General features: G+C 34.7%; 1 protein-coding gene across 1 annotated transcript in view; it reads left to right on the top strand.

The window, feature by feature from the left end:
* Nucleotides 1-10,393, top strand: part of SLC15A2 (solute carrier family 15 member 2) — a 44,672-nt gene extending 34,279 nt beyond the window's left edge. The window contains exons 19-23 of the mRNA XM_074214622.1: nucleotides 49-159; nucleotides 852-948; nucleotides 1,779-1,925; nucleotides 3,151-3,255; nucleotides 4,719-10,393. Coding sequence (XP_074070723.1) covers nucleotides 49-159; nucleotides 852-948; nucleotides 1,779-1,925; nucleotides 3,151-3,255; nucleotides 4,719-4,895 — 637 coding nt within the window. The 3' untranslated portion in view covers nucleotides 4,896-10,393. The remainder of the gene's footprint in view (nucleotides 1-48; nucleotides 160-851; nucleotides 949-1,778; nucleotides 1,926-3,150; nucleotides 3,256-4,718) is intronic.
* The last annotated feature ends 2,636 nt before the right edge of the window (nucleotides 10,394-13,029 follow it).

Genomic DNA, 13,029 nt, shown 5'->3' with positions numbered 1-13,029 from the left:
TCAGATGTTTGTATAATTCTGTTCTAACAACCTTATCCTGACTCATAGGTTTATTAATATGTTGGAAAAGGATGTTAACCTCACCTTAAGCAGAGATGTCTCCATCAGTGTTGGTGAAGACTACGGCATCTCTGCCTACAAAACCGTGGAAAGGGGAAAGTAAGAAACCTTATCTTCATGGGAATTATTTTTACAGGACTTTATCAAATATTTGCATTGTGCATAGGTAGAATGTTGAGACATATGTGGAGTCATTGGTTATGGAAAGAGATGTGGATTGGCCTTTGAGTTTTCAAATTATGTTCTTCCCATAAGTTTGAATATAAAGTTAAATAGAGAAGGCCCAAGTCATTTTTCCTTCCTACATGTTCATAGTTCTGGACAGGCCTCCAGAAACCAGATGGCAACTTCCAACAATAGAATTATGACTGAAGAAACATTTCCATTTAGTAATCTTTTCCCTGCACATCCTAATGGTTTATCAGCCAGAACTGCCCTCCCTGAGCCCAGTAAATTTCTGCAACTTTTCAGTTACTTAGGGATCTTACTGGAGTGCTCCTCAAGATCTACTGTCCATTAAATAACCAGGCTGGCTCCTTTACCCCTCATATTTGTTCAATTTGAAGAATCTTGTACCTTGACACTAAAAATTCTAGCTCAAGGTATAGAAATATAATAAAAATTGCACTTTAATCATTTATTTTTGTTTTTATTGGATTCTTTTAAAATACATTGATAAGGAGTGAGTATGAGAGAATGAGTGAGAGCAATATCTACTTTTCCTAGAATAGGGAATATCTTTGTGAGACTGTCATTTTGGATATGTGATCCCTGTTTTGCTCTTTCTACAGATACCATCATGTGCAATGTAGGACAAGCCACAAGGATTTCTTCTTGGATCTGGGTTTGCTGGACTTTGGTGCAGCATACTTAGTTGTTATTACTAATGTAGGTAGCATTCCCCTTTCTCATTTCTGTTCCTCCTTATCTTCACTTTCCCTCCCCTAAGAAGGCTGTGTGGAAGTAGGATAGGATCTGTAAGCAAGTCAAAAAAGATAAAATGTATGCAGGAAGCAGATTCATCCATTGGCATTCATTGCTCATACTAACCCTTGAAAGTCCCCTGAAGTCTCTACATGTTATGTACCTATTTCTAGGACTAAAGATATAAAGGGGTGATGTTATTTTATAGTTCTCAGTAGAGTGAGGATTGGAAATCAGAATTCCCCTTCAGCTGTTTCCTAGATATGACTTGAGTCTCTTTGTTCCTTGAAACCCCTGTCACTGAGACACTTGTTTTGAAGGATAAGAAATGAAACAGCTGTCTATTATTGCAAAAGGGTCAATTTAGCTTTGGTCTTTTGGCCTTTTGGTTCAAAGCTCTTGTCATAGAGGCCTGGGAAAATTATTTATATATATGAGGGAAGATAAGTCATTGATTTTTATTATATTTTCTAATCTGATCCTGTTAGATCTGACCTGTTGGATATCTGTCAGAGTAGAAGTTGAAGATGGCCTTGAATGTAATAGACTGAAGGACAGCCAGGTGGCACAGTGGATAGAGCACCAGTCCAGGATCTGAGTTCAATTTTGGCCTCAGACACTTAATATTTACCTAGCTCTGTGGGCAAGTCACTTAATCCCATTGTTTTGCAAAATCCAAAAAAACAAAAAGTAATAGGTTGAAAAGAATAAAAATTTAGGAGAAGACTTTAAAAGGGTCAAGAGGTGTTTTGCTTATACTTTTGATTGGTATGCCTTCCTTCTTTCCTGCTTAGAGTTCTGATAAGGGTCTCCAGACATGGAAAACTGAAGATATTTCACCCAATCAAATGTCCATTGCATGGCAATTGCCTCAATACATATTAGTTACGGCAGCTGAGGTTATGTTCTCTGTCACAGGGCTTGAGTTCTCCTATTCTCAGGTAAGGTATTTTTAAAATATATTTTTCATTTTTATGTTAAATTTAACCAATATCAAATAATAGGAGCATTTTCATAGTATAAAAGAATGAGAAGATCATACATGAAACTGCATATCTTTATTATTTATTAGTATTAGTACTGGCACAATGCCCCACAGTCACCTAATAATGACTGACTGACCAGTTTTCAGAGCTGTCTCATGTAAAGATTTATAGAGATAGGAGTAGCATGATTCTTGTCATTCAGTCATTCACTTGAATCTGATTCTTCATGATCTGATGAACCATAGCACTCACAGGCCCTTCTATTCTCCACTATCTCTTGGTCTGTCCAAGATCATGTTCATTGTGTCCTTGATTCTACCTTTTTTTTGATACATCCTTTTTTTGACCCCTTTTTCTTTTGTCTTCCATCTTTCCTAATATCAATATCTTATCCAATGAATCCTGTCTTCTCATTCTGGTGGCTATTAATTGTTGAAGCTTATTCCAGTGAAAAGCATGAATTAATTTCTTTGATTTGATCTCCTTGCTGTCCAAAGGACTCTCAAAGTCTCTTTCAGCACAATTCAAAAGCATTGATTCTGTGCTTCTCAGCAGAGAACAGTTGTACATTACTACTGGAAAAACCATAGCTTTGACTATATAGACCTTTGTCACTTTTTAATAATCTGTCTAGATTTGCCATAGCTTTCCTTCTAGCAATCAATGTCTTTTAATTTATGACTACTCTTGTCATCTGCAGTTAACCTTGAGCATCATTCAGGGAACTGTTAATTTGAATTGCGTTTCCTGAACAAGGTAAAGGACACAGGCCAAGGACCTCTTTCCACTTAGGCCTTAGAATACCAACCTATGACAATGGTAGAGTGTCGAGTTAACTTCAAGTGACTCTTCATAACCACAGGACTCGGTAACTCATGTTCTCAGAGGCAGATGTAGTTCTTGAACCAACAAGATAGCTAAGCTTAGTGATTTATACCCCAATAGAATATAAAAACTCTTCAAAGGCAAGAATTGTTTGGTTTTTGTCTATGCAACAAGAACTTAACATTGTCTCTTACACAGTAGTGTTAAGAGACTTTCCTAATATCACTTAGTATTATTGATGAATACAATAAGGATAAGATACTGATATTAGGAAAGTCTCTTACACTTTCTTGGAAATGGAGTTAGGGAGGGAATAATCCTGAGAAAACTACAAGCTTCTTTGTTTCCTCTTTAGGCTCCCCTCAGCATGAAATCGGTGCTACAAGCAGTCTGGCTCCTGACAGTGGCCTTGGGAAATATCATCGTACTTATTGTGGCACAGACAAGTGCTTTGGTACAGGTATGAATTGCATTCAACCAAGGAGGAGAGGTTTTGGGTAGGAAGTAGAGCAAGGAAGCTCCATGGAAGTTAGGTAGAGATATGGGAATCCATTCATACACCCACTGAAATTCTACTCTCAGATCTAGACATTGTAAGGTGAGAAACTTTAGTTCTCAAAGATTATGCCATCAATGTAAACTCTTGTTAGATCCTACTGCTCTAGGAAGATTTTGAAAGCAAACCCAGAGTTGCCATCTATGTCTGCTTTCCAAGCTTCAATTTCATTAAGTTCAGAAATAGTAGTTTGTCATCAGGTGTTGAATTTTTGTGACCTCAGCACAGTATTTGAAAGACATAGGTGGAAACTCCAGTCATGTAAATCACAATGGTCAGAAAATACCTAGGCAATAGAAATCATAGATCTTTGAATTATGGTAATTTGAAGATGCTTAATCAGCATAGAACTAAAAGGAGAATTAAAAAGTAAAAACTTCCAGGAAACTCAATATGGTAGAAAGACTATTGAATTTGGATTGAGGGGCATGGAAAGGAGAATGGGGCCAGCAGAGGGTCTCCACTGTGATAGGAACTAACTGAGGACAACTCATTTCCTTTCCTTCTCCCATGTATGTCTGGTTACAACTGTAATCCCTGTATGAATTATAGTTAAGTATTTAAGTATTTTAAGTAAGAGGTCATATCCTCTCCTTACTAAAAAAATAATGGTAAGGTTGTAAATTTGTACTTTGTCTCATTTTTTGTTATATTTTGGGTTGTTATCATAGTATATAGGTGTCCTTGGAGTGATGAAAACTATGCCAGCAAAATATGAACTCTGGTTTATTTTACAAAACTATGAACTTGTTGAATAAAGAACTGTCTATGTCTGTCCTCCAAAGACCAACCATAAGTTCAGGGACTCATCACCATGCTGTCTATATATGTTGATGAATTTTTCATTAACAACAACTCTTTAAGAAAGGTTGCTATTTACATTGATATCTACACTGAATAGCACAGCTCTAAATATATTGAGCCACGTATTAGTTTACAATTTACAAAACAAATTCCTTACTGTAATTCAGTGAGGCAGGTAATGTAAATATTATACATGAGGTGTAGTCACTGAACTGGAAATTAACTCCATCCACATCTTCTAATATCAAGATATTTAGAAAAATCAATATTTCATTTTCTCCCATGGTCCTGATACAACATATGATAGAAGGAAACAAAGTTGTAATACCTAGCTAGCAATTCCTATACTGTAGTATCAGACTAGTTATCTTGATTCAATCCTCAGAAAATGGGCATTCTCATTGTCCATTTTAATAATCATTCCATCTTCACAAAATGATCTAGCCCTGAGTATTCTGAAATGCCTCCTCAAGACACCCATACACACAATTCCTCAGTGAACCTTGATATGTTCCCTAAAGGTTTTTAAAATTGCTTTTTTCTTTCTGTCTTTCTCTTCACAGTGGGCTGAATTTATCTTGTTTTCCTGTCTTCTGCTTATTGTTTGTCTCATCTTTTCCATTATGGGCTATTACTACATCCCTGTGAAAGCAGAAGATGCCTATAGTCTGGAGGACACAATGCCTTCCAACATCAAGGGGAACACAAGCAACCTGGTGACCAAGAAGACAAAACTCTGACTGCTCCTTTAGCTCTAGGTCAAGGCTCTTTTTTTAACCTGCCCTATTTAGTCTAACTCATTCTTGGTCCTGTCCCAAGCTTACATCCTTCATTGAGGGTCCACTGGGCTGGACTGAAGAAGTTGCACCTGGCCTGCAGTTACCTTTCATCTTCTTCTCTTGGGACATCACCTCTGCAATAGGAACCCATTGCACACTTGGGCAAGAAATCCAACCACTCCATACCTCAGTCCCATCACCTGATCATGGAGAATAGAATCTATCATACCTTGTTTTGGTGAAACTGGGACAAATGGTAACTAATGTGCCTAAAAGAATGTGAAGAACATAATTGAGCATATGTTACTGTGTAACTGCCAAGACTTCTGCATTTGGAAACACACTGTTGTAGGAGAAGGGAAATATGCACCTGTATTTGCCATTCAGATCATTGCCAAATGTACTTGGTCCTCTTGTCTAGGCTCTGGTCATTTAACTTTGTTATGTCTAGAAACTGGAACAGAATGTTTGAGTCTAAGTAAATTGGTTTATACTAATCAAATATAAGAGGTGATTTTTATTAACTTCTAATGGAGGGGAAAAGCTTGAAAAGAAATGGAATTTTCCTATCCCAAGAGATAATGACTGGGAAAGTTTGCAGAGAAAACAAAGTGGATGGTCTTTTTTTTTTAATTCTTTTTTTGCAAGGCAATGGGGTTAAGTGGCTTGCCCAAGGACACACAGCTAGGTAATTATTAAGTGTCTGAGACCAGATTTGAACCCAGGTACTCATGACTCCAGGGCTGGTGCTTTATTCACTGCACCACCTAGCCACCCTCATGGATGGTCTTTAAAGAGAATGTTTTATGAAAATTATGAGAAAATGATTAACCATTCCTCACACCACTGAACTACAATGCTTGACTTTCCCTCTCTGCCCCTTCCCCTGACCATGCAATATGTTTGCTGTCACCTCCTATGCTCAATATTTAATACTATTCTTTTATTCTCCTTTATGAATAACATATTCTAGGAGGAAGTTTTTCACTCCTGACTGGAGGAATGGTTTGTTGGAATAAGGAAAAATTGAACTGGGTATTGAAAAGAGGATTTTATTGAGTGGAAATTTTTTTTTCCTTGACACATGACTGTCAACATAATAAATAGCACATATTTCTCCTACCTTAAAAAATACTTTAAAAAAGGAAATTGTGCCAAATCAGAATAATTAAAACAATATACAAGGTAAAATCTTCATGAAATAGCATTAGAGAATTTAAGTAATTAAAGCTACTCAACTTCCCAAAGAAAGCATACCCAGTCTCTTGGACATAGCCACATTATCACTGACCTCAAAAGCTTGTGTTTCAAGATCTGGGTTTTGAGGCCCAGTTACTTCATAGCAGTAATTCACTTTCATTCTCTAGCATTCCAAAAGAGGCAGAAAACATTGATTCTGAAAAAACCACATGAAGGTAAGGAAGTATAATCCATGAATATGTTGGACTCAATGGGTCAGAAGACAGCAATTAAAGAATAGATGAGAAGAACTTTTATGCCTAAAGTAAAGAAACTAGAGACTTAGATGCAGTTAGTCCTCTCCCCCTGTGGTTTACACTGACTTCTGAACTAGCAGGACTTCCATACTTCCAAATCAAAAAGGTTGAAGATGCCTAGTCTCAAATATGTATTTATATGAGAACACCAAATAGAAAGGCCAAAAGGGGAGGAGGGTAACAAGTTATTATAAAATATTTTAATGATGTAAATGTTTATAAAACAAAATTAGTGAAACATGAGGTCCAAGATACAAGAGAAGTTATAGATTCCAATTATGTGTTCAATGTCACTCAAATGAATGCAACATATCCCTTTTGAAAAAATCTTGTGGAATCTGCGGAAATCAACGAACAATAGCAAGAACCTCTACAAATATAATAAGGTGGAGATAAGTTGATATCAATGAACCAGACATTGTGGATACAAAAAGAGACAAAAAGCAGTTCCACCCCTCAAGGAATGGGGGAAAGATTGTCTGAAACTTTTAACTCGGGTCTTCCTGACCGCAGTGCTGATGCTCTATTCACTGTGCCCCCCTTACTGCCCCTGGATTTTTATTTTTAAGCAAAGATACTGAAGCAGCTTGCCATTTCCTTCTCTAGCTAATTTCACGTTTGAGGAACTTAGCCAAACAGGGCTCAAGTGACTTGTCCAAGCTAGAAATTATCTGAACTCAAATTTTAACTCATGAAAGTGAGTGATTTCAAGCCCAATGCTCTATTCATTGTGTTACTTAACTTCCCCATAGAGGAAAGAACATGCAAACAAATACACATAAACAATATATATATAGACAGGATGAGTAGAAAATAACATAAGGAAGGCACTAGAATTAAGAGGGATAGGGAAAGTTCCTATAAAAGATGGTATTTTGATTGGGACTTAAAGTAGATTAAGTCAGAAGGCAAAGTTGAAGAGGGAGAGAGCAGCTATGGGAGATGGAGAAAATACCTGAACCCAAGAAATATAGAATATTTTATAGACTAGCCAGGAGAATGGCTGGATTAAAAAAACTGGTGGGGAGTAATATAAAAGAGGGTTAGAAAAGTACTTGTTATGAAAGGCTTTGAATGCCAAATATAGATGTGGTGGAGTGATATGATTGGTCCTGAGAAAAATAATTTTGGTAGTTGAATGTAGGATGGATTGGAATAAGAAGGGATTTGAGACAGGCACATAATGGAGATAATAGGATAAATGTTCTACATAAAAAGGGTGGGGAATAAGCATGTGTATCTATAGCCTATACACAATACATATTATTTGACTTAGTTCAACAAAAGTCCTGCCAGGTAGATGCTTTATTGTCCCCATTGTATAGCTGAGGAAATTGAACCAAAACTTGTAAATATCTTGGAAGGATTTGAACTCTTTTTGGCTCAAGAGTTCCACTGACTCACCTGCCCTCCTCCAGATTCATAAATAGAAGACAAGGCTACAGAAGATCATAGAATATAAAATAATTTTAATTACAAAAAATGTTTTAAGCAAATCTGATGTAGCTGAGACTAGAAGGGAAGCATCTCTCTCTCTCTCTCTCCACAAATGTGTGGATTCTGTAGTTTTGGAGATTTTGTCATAGATATATGAGAGAGAGAACTGATTTGAATTTTGAAAAATCAATCTCTAATGGGTAAATGGTCAGATACAAACAGGTTATCAGTAAACATGAAAAAAATGTTCCATGTAACTAATATTAGAGAAACTCAAGACAGCTCTGAACTTCTACCTTATATCTATTAGAAGTTTATAGAATTTCCTGCTTCACCTATAACCAGGAAGAAATAAGTAATTTGATAAGGTTAGAAAACAAAACAAAATAAAAAAAACCTTAAGGTGTATCAAAAAAAAAAAGCTGTGCCTTTTGAAGCAGTTTCTTTAGAAGGTTATACTTAATATACTTAGTATAAGGATAGGATAATTCTAGAACAATTACTTGCTGTGGTAGACTTCAGAAGAGATTTTTTTTTTTGATTGAAATGAACAAATGTTTGGCTAGTGGAATTTTGCAATTAAATTCCTCATGGAACCCTTAAAATAAGGGAATTGTCTTAAACATGATTCAAAATTCTTGCATATGTTTTTAGTTTCTACTGCAAATCTTAGAAAATGTTTTCCATCACTACTGATACAAATTACTTTTAGATAATAAATTATGTTCAGAAAATTTAAAGACAATTGGTAATTGAATCTGAGGGAAATATGAAGCTATTTGTAATAATTCATTCCCCCCCAAATGGGCAAACTAATAAACCTATAATTTATTACATTATTAAAAATAGTTTAAAAATTTACCACACCTAATTTAGATAAAAATATATGTTCCCCAAACTAAAGTTATAATTAAATTGCCAGTTTCAGAATGTAGCCTCCTTGAAGTCAAGGCCTTTTTCTTGTTTATATTCTCAGAGCTTAGCTTATCTTTATATACTAGCTACACCAAAAAAATCATTGCTGAATTGAACATTTAACCTTTCATTTGTTTCCTGGCACACAGTCTAGGTTCAGAATGGCAAATCCGAATATATATTTGACAGGACCAATTGTCCTGTCAATGATAATCCAACTTTATTTTCCTTTGGTCCTTTCTTCCTTCTCCATTCTAGAATCCAAGTTTTTTGACAAGTAAGAAATACTTATAGAGGGTAATTAAACAGTCAAAAATTATTTTTAAACAGCCAAAAATTATTTGGACCCAAATCTAGTAAGCCACATGATAAAGTTGAATATATTTCTGATTATAAAATGTGGTGTATTTTGTTCTATACAGTTGACTGAGAAAGTAATATTAAATGATAAAATACTTAGAAATATTTTGAGTATGTTAAAAATATAGAATATCCCAAGACAACTACTTAGAAGGACAGTTTTCTTTTGAATGCAGATTCTGACATAATAATTAAAAATTATACTTAATACTACTAGTACAGTGTGAATCATACACAAATACTTTCCACTTTGCTTGTGTGCTTTTATGGATGTTTGTCTCATAAGATAAATCTACATATGCTAATTGCTAAAAAAGCAATCAGAAACCCTGGCCAAGGGGACAATAGGAGCAGATGCGCCATTTACCAGAAATTACTGAAGTGAGGCAATGTATCTCATGCACGACTCTCTTTGGAGAAATTTGAAGATAACAGAAAGGAGAGACTTGAAAATGTTGGACGAGAAGAGGAAAGAAAGAATACTGAAAATATAAGAAAAAGATACATGATAACAGATTTGAAATCTCAATTTCTAACAGAAAATGCGAAGAGTTTATCACTTTAAATGTAAAGTATATGTACAATATAAATATAAATATAAAGTACAATCACATATTTTTAAAATGCTTGACCTCATTCATCAAAGGAATTCAAATGTGAATAATTTTGTAATATTTTGGATCTGAAAATAGCAAGGCAATTAAAAGCTCAATGTTAAGCTGAAAGGACCAGGTCAAAAACAGCCATACTAAGTCATTGCTGGTGAAGCTACAAAACATTAGAAACTAAAAGAACTCTGGAGAGGCTTGCAGCAAAAATGATAAAAAATAATCATATACTTTATTCTGGTGTATTTGAATAAGATATTTTCAAATATTTATAATAGTATTATTTGTAATTACAAAAAGTACAAGTAAAAGATCCTATATGTTATTAGTAGGATTGTTGTATGGATAAAATGAGATAGAATGTATAAATTATATATTATATATCTTAAATCTTAAAATTATATGTTAATGTTATTATAATAATAGTTTTTATAGTCGCAAAGAACTGTAAGCAAAGCAGATGTCTACTGATGAAATGAGTAAATAAGTTATGATATCTCAATATTACTGTGGTATAAGAATATTAGTGACTACAGAGAAGCATGGAAAGACTTGCATGAATAAAAGAAAATGAAGCAAACAAAACACAATATACAAACATACAAATATACAAACCTATGAATGGAAAGATCAACAATAAAGTAATCAAAACTGAATGTAGTTAATTACTTTTAATTTAATTTTAATTTTTAAAATTTTATTTATTTAAGGCAATGGGATTAAGTGACTTGCCTAAGGTCATACAGCTAGGCAATTATTATAAAGTGTCTGAGGCTGGATTTGAACTCAGGTTGTCCTGACTCTAGGGCCAGTGCTCTACCCACTGCACCACCTAACTGCCCCCTGTAGTTAATTACAATGACCAAACTTGACCCCAAAGAAGAAAGAGGTGAGGATCTGAGGTTATGTAATGCAATATATAATACTGCACTTGGTAGAAGGCTTGGTTTTTTTTTTTCTCTCTTTTAAAATTCTTGATTTAAAAGAGACTTATTGAGAAATACAGATGATTTAAAAGCCAAAAAGATATCAATAAAAATTCAAATTAAATATGAAGATAATCTTAATGTACAAAAGAAGGAACATGATTAGATACCTTGTGTAGTATTAACATAATGGAATATGATAATGAAACTGAGATTGACAACCATAATGAATATAAAGAATTATGAAAGGACCTTTACAAAATAATGCAAAGTTAAAAAGAAAGGCAAAACCAGAAGTTTACACTAATTAATTGTAATCATTTTTGGTCTGGTCTGGACCTGTGATTTTTTTTGATAAAAGGAATTCTTGACCTAGGAAGTCTCTCTACCAATGCAGATCTTCAGTTATCTATAACTTATAGTCTTAGAGATTTGCTTAAGGGTACTGAAAGGTTAACTAGCTTGTCTGGGTTCAAGCAGTCAATATGTGTCAATGTCAGTGACTCTGATGCTAAGCCACAGCAGTTAAGAAAGTTCCCTACCCTGATGAAATCACAAGTCCAGGCAAAATAAATATTGTGGTTTTTTTTTTTTAAAGAAAAGAGGCATAGTATAATTGAGAGGAAAGAGGAGGGGATAAGATCAAAAAGATCTGAAAGAATTGGTATTAGAAAGGAGGAAGAGCATTTCACTGAATCAAGAAGGAAGATATGTAAATTCTACATAGACTCTTTGAGAAGAAAAGACAGGAAAATAAAATATGCCATTTCCCTAATGGAGTGTAGTGACTCAATAAAGTAGAGTAAAAGGAAAGAGAGATTGGTAACTTGAGGAATTTGTGTAAAAAAATTAATGAATGAAAGAATTACTGTACACAGAAAAGACCTAGGGGAAATGTGTATAGATTTGCAAGGAGTCACATCTATATGCATTTTTTTGTGTTTTGTATCTAACAAAATAGACACAGTAGTGTTAAGAGTATGTGTTGGTTATGCAGATTTGATACACAGCTGAAGGTTGCCAGGAAGCTAAATGAAGAAAGCTGTGTATGAGATCCCAGCTAAATAGGGAGACAAGTCAGATTAGAAAAATTCTTACTGTGAATGTGGGCGCAGTATTATTAGTGACATTACAATATTTAATCATCCAGAAAAAGTGTGATCAGAAATTGGGGTTGAAAATGGGCATGAAAAGAGAAGTACTGAATTTGAAGTCAAGACTTGGGTTTGAATCTTTCTCTGATACTGTAGATAGTTATTTGATTTCTCCTGGTTTCAGTTTTCCCATCTGTTAAATGAATGTATTGAATAATAGGACTTCTAAGATCCTTTCCAGCTCTAAATCTGACAGTAGGCAATGAGAGTGAGAGGGATTATAAATATATAACCTAAGTACTCCACTGGTATTCATGAAATATAAACAGGACTAAGAAGAATGCCTCTATATGCCAGGTAGAATTTTGTGAAAGAGACACAGGAACTCAATATTGCTCTTTCTCAGTTTCCTTTTGCTGGAACTTCATCGAACTTAAGCTTATTAACCATGGGAATCCTCTACTTTAATAAAATGCAACTAAAAAGCAATTATTCAGTACTTACTGTGTGCCCAGGGTCAGACACTGTGCTAGATGACAGGGATGCAAAGACAAAAACAAAACAAAAAGAAAGTCAAAAGTCCCTGTCCTTAGGAATCATTTATCAAGTACCTACTCAATTCCAGGCACTATGCTTCAGCATTATGCCCTCAAAGAACTTAAACTGTACTGAGGGGGAAACAACAAGGTAAATAGAAAATAAATACTATGTGAATCCAAATCCAAAAGAAAGGAGGGGAAATATAGATATTCAATAGTTATTATCCCCCTTTTGTTCATGGTCAAACCAAAGATTTCCGAGAACTGATTTACTTCCTGTGGAATATTAGAAATCCTATCAAAGTATAGGGGACTAATCCTGATTTCCAATCAATCAATTTTTTTAAATGTCTACTGCGTATTAAGCATTATGCTCAGTGATACAAAAAAATGTCAAAAGATAATTCCTGGGATTAGTAGGAGCCAGGAAGACCTGAGTTCAAATTCAACCTCAGTCTCTTTAATACTTAGCCATGTGATCTTGAGCAAGTCACTTAACCTCATTGTTGTGAAAAAAACCAAAAAAAAAAGATATTTCATGTCCTCAAGGAGTTTAAAGCCTAATGGGAGAGACAACATGGAAACAAATATATACCAAATAAATTATGTACAGGATAAATAGGAAAAAATGAATAGATGGAAGGCATTAGAATTCAAAGAAGTTGGGGAAAATTTCCTGAAGAGGGTAGGAGAGCCTTCCAAATATGAGGGGCAGCCAGA

This window comes from Macrotis lagotis, chromosome 1 (genome assembly GCF_037893015.1).
Source record: "Macrotis lagotis isolate mMagLag1 chromosome 1, bilby.v1.9.chrom.fasta, whole genome shotgun sequence".
NCBI classification, from domain to species: domain Eukaryota; kingdom Metazoa; phylum Chordata; class Mammalia; order Peramelemorphia; family Peramelidae; genus Macrotis; species Macrotis lagotis.
The sequence above is the reverse complement of the archived record's forward strand: the minus strand, read 5'-3'. Positions and strand labels throughout refer to the sequence as shown.